Source organism: Cyprinodon variegatus, unplaced genomic scaffold, assembly GCF_000732505.1.
Source record: "Cyprinodon variegatus isolate N-32 unplaced genomic scaffold, C_variegatus-1.0 Scaffold110, whole genome shotgun sequence".
NCBI lineage: Eukaryota > Metazoa > Chordata > Actinopteri > Cyprinodontiformes > Cyprinodontidae > Cyprinodon > Cyprinodon variegatus.
Genome location: NW_015150563.1, coordinates 320,593 through 322,320, shown reverse-complemented (window position 1 = coordinate 322,320; position 1,728 = coordinate 320,593). Strand labels below are relative to the sequence as shown.

Sequence of the window (1,728 nt, the reverse complement as noted above, 5' to 3'; positions counted from 1 at the left end):
TATGGCAATTGCCATACTGCTCCACTTGTGAAAGTAAAATCTGTTGGGCTCTTTTTGGCATCAAGACAATTATTCTTATTGCCACATTGCCAGACAGGACACTGTGAAAAAAAAAAAAAAAGCTAAAGTTGTATTAAAACATCAGGAAGGCTTTAAATCCGGAGGAATGGCTGTAAATCTATTCAGTTTATTTCTATAGCGGTTATTCACAGCACATATCATCTAAATGTGTTTTATAGAAGATTGGACCAGATCAAATAGCCCCATTTCTATTACAGGGCTGTGAATTCATTCACTGTTATGACATATCACTGCCTAAAGACATGCAGCGAAATTAATAAGGCAACTGAAGCCTCTCTACCTGCATCTGAAGTGAGAACTAGAAAAGCTCTAAGTTGCATCTGATCAAGTTTGAAAAAGATGTTGGCAGACTTTTACCAGCACAGCAGACTTTACTCTCTTCGAGATGATTACCATCTCCAACCAGACCATTTGTCACCATGAACTGTTGAAGTCTGAGAGTTAGCGCAGCAAAGCTAACTTTAGGACCCACTGTTGAAAGGGTTTGGGGTTGAACTCTTCGTCATGGTTCTTCCTGCCTTCTTCTCTGCAGTCTTTCGAAAACAATGGCCAATCAGAGGACAGTGACTGTGAGGAGATCCAGAGGGCTACCAGTGCCATTACTGGCACTCTGTCAAAATACCACAACACCACCTTCCTTCAAGCTGTGGTGGAAGCCAGTGTGGAGATGCGGGTTGAATGTCCTGCTCAAGGTGAGTCCAGCATGCATGGCAGGGCTTGTCCAAAGCCAGTCTTTGAGGACCATCTTTGATGGTTTAGATGTCTCCCAGCTTCAGTTCAGCTCGTCTCCAATGATAAACTCCAAACATCTGGATCAGGTGTTAAACCCTGCAGCCACCCTGTGATCCATGGCAGCCCTTTTTCTGTTATTTCTTCCTGTTATTCACTTATCAGTAATATCAGTCCAGCGGCTCCAGTAGATGAGATAGAGAATGGTCTGAATGTCAGAATTAATGTTGAGTTCCAGGCTTTATAGTGGACCAACAAAGCCTTGTTCTGGCTTGGAAAACATGCAGATTGAACCGGGAAGAACGGGTCCATCTTTTACAGGGTTCCCGCGGGTCCTTATAAAGTCTTAAAAGGCATTGAATTCTTCAAAATAAAATTAAGGCCTTAATTGGTATTAAAATGTCTGAAATCAGTCTTTCGTTGGTCTTAATTTTTAAAACATCATAAATAGGATTATTTTTATTATGATTTAATTTGTAATCTAAATAAAATGTGAAAATTGACAATTTTTTAAATCTTTTTATAAAAAAAAAAAAAATGGCTCACCATTATTGGTTCCGTCCCGATAGCGGAACCAATAAAGGCGTTGTTGCGGCCGGGACATTTGGGAGATACGCCATTTACTTTTTGTCTGGAAAAAAATATGAGCAAGTGTAAATGTAATGAAAATTGTCTCCAGCCAAGAGTTTTCTCCATGGCTAAAACCAGGGGACATACATGAAGCTCAGTGGATTTTGTGCTAGAAGTCATTCAAGCTCAGAACGATGTGAATTAAGGCAGTGGAGTCGCACATGCGAAGCGCGAAAAACAAAGCGTCAAAATCGAGTTACTGAGAAACGGCCGATATTTCTCAGTTTTGTTCCACCCTTGTGTCTGCAACGCCTCCACTTATCACCAAATCAAACATACTAAGAAAAC

The 1,728-nt window shown here is 40.6% G+C and overlaps 1 protein-coding gene across 1 annotated transcript in view; it reads left to right on the top strand.

Annotated features, from left to right (window-relative positions):
• LOC107084891 (protein jagged-2-like) overlaps nt 1-1,728 on the top strand; it is a 69,870-nt gene that overhangs the window by 65,819 nt on the left and 2,323 nt on the right. Inside the window, exon 24 of the mRNA XM_015374950.1 lies at nt 614-773. Coding sequence (XP_015230436.1) covers nt 614-773 — 160 coding nt within the window. The remainder of the gene's footprint in view (nt 1-613; nt 774-1,728) is intronic.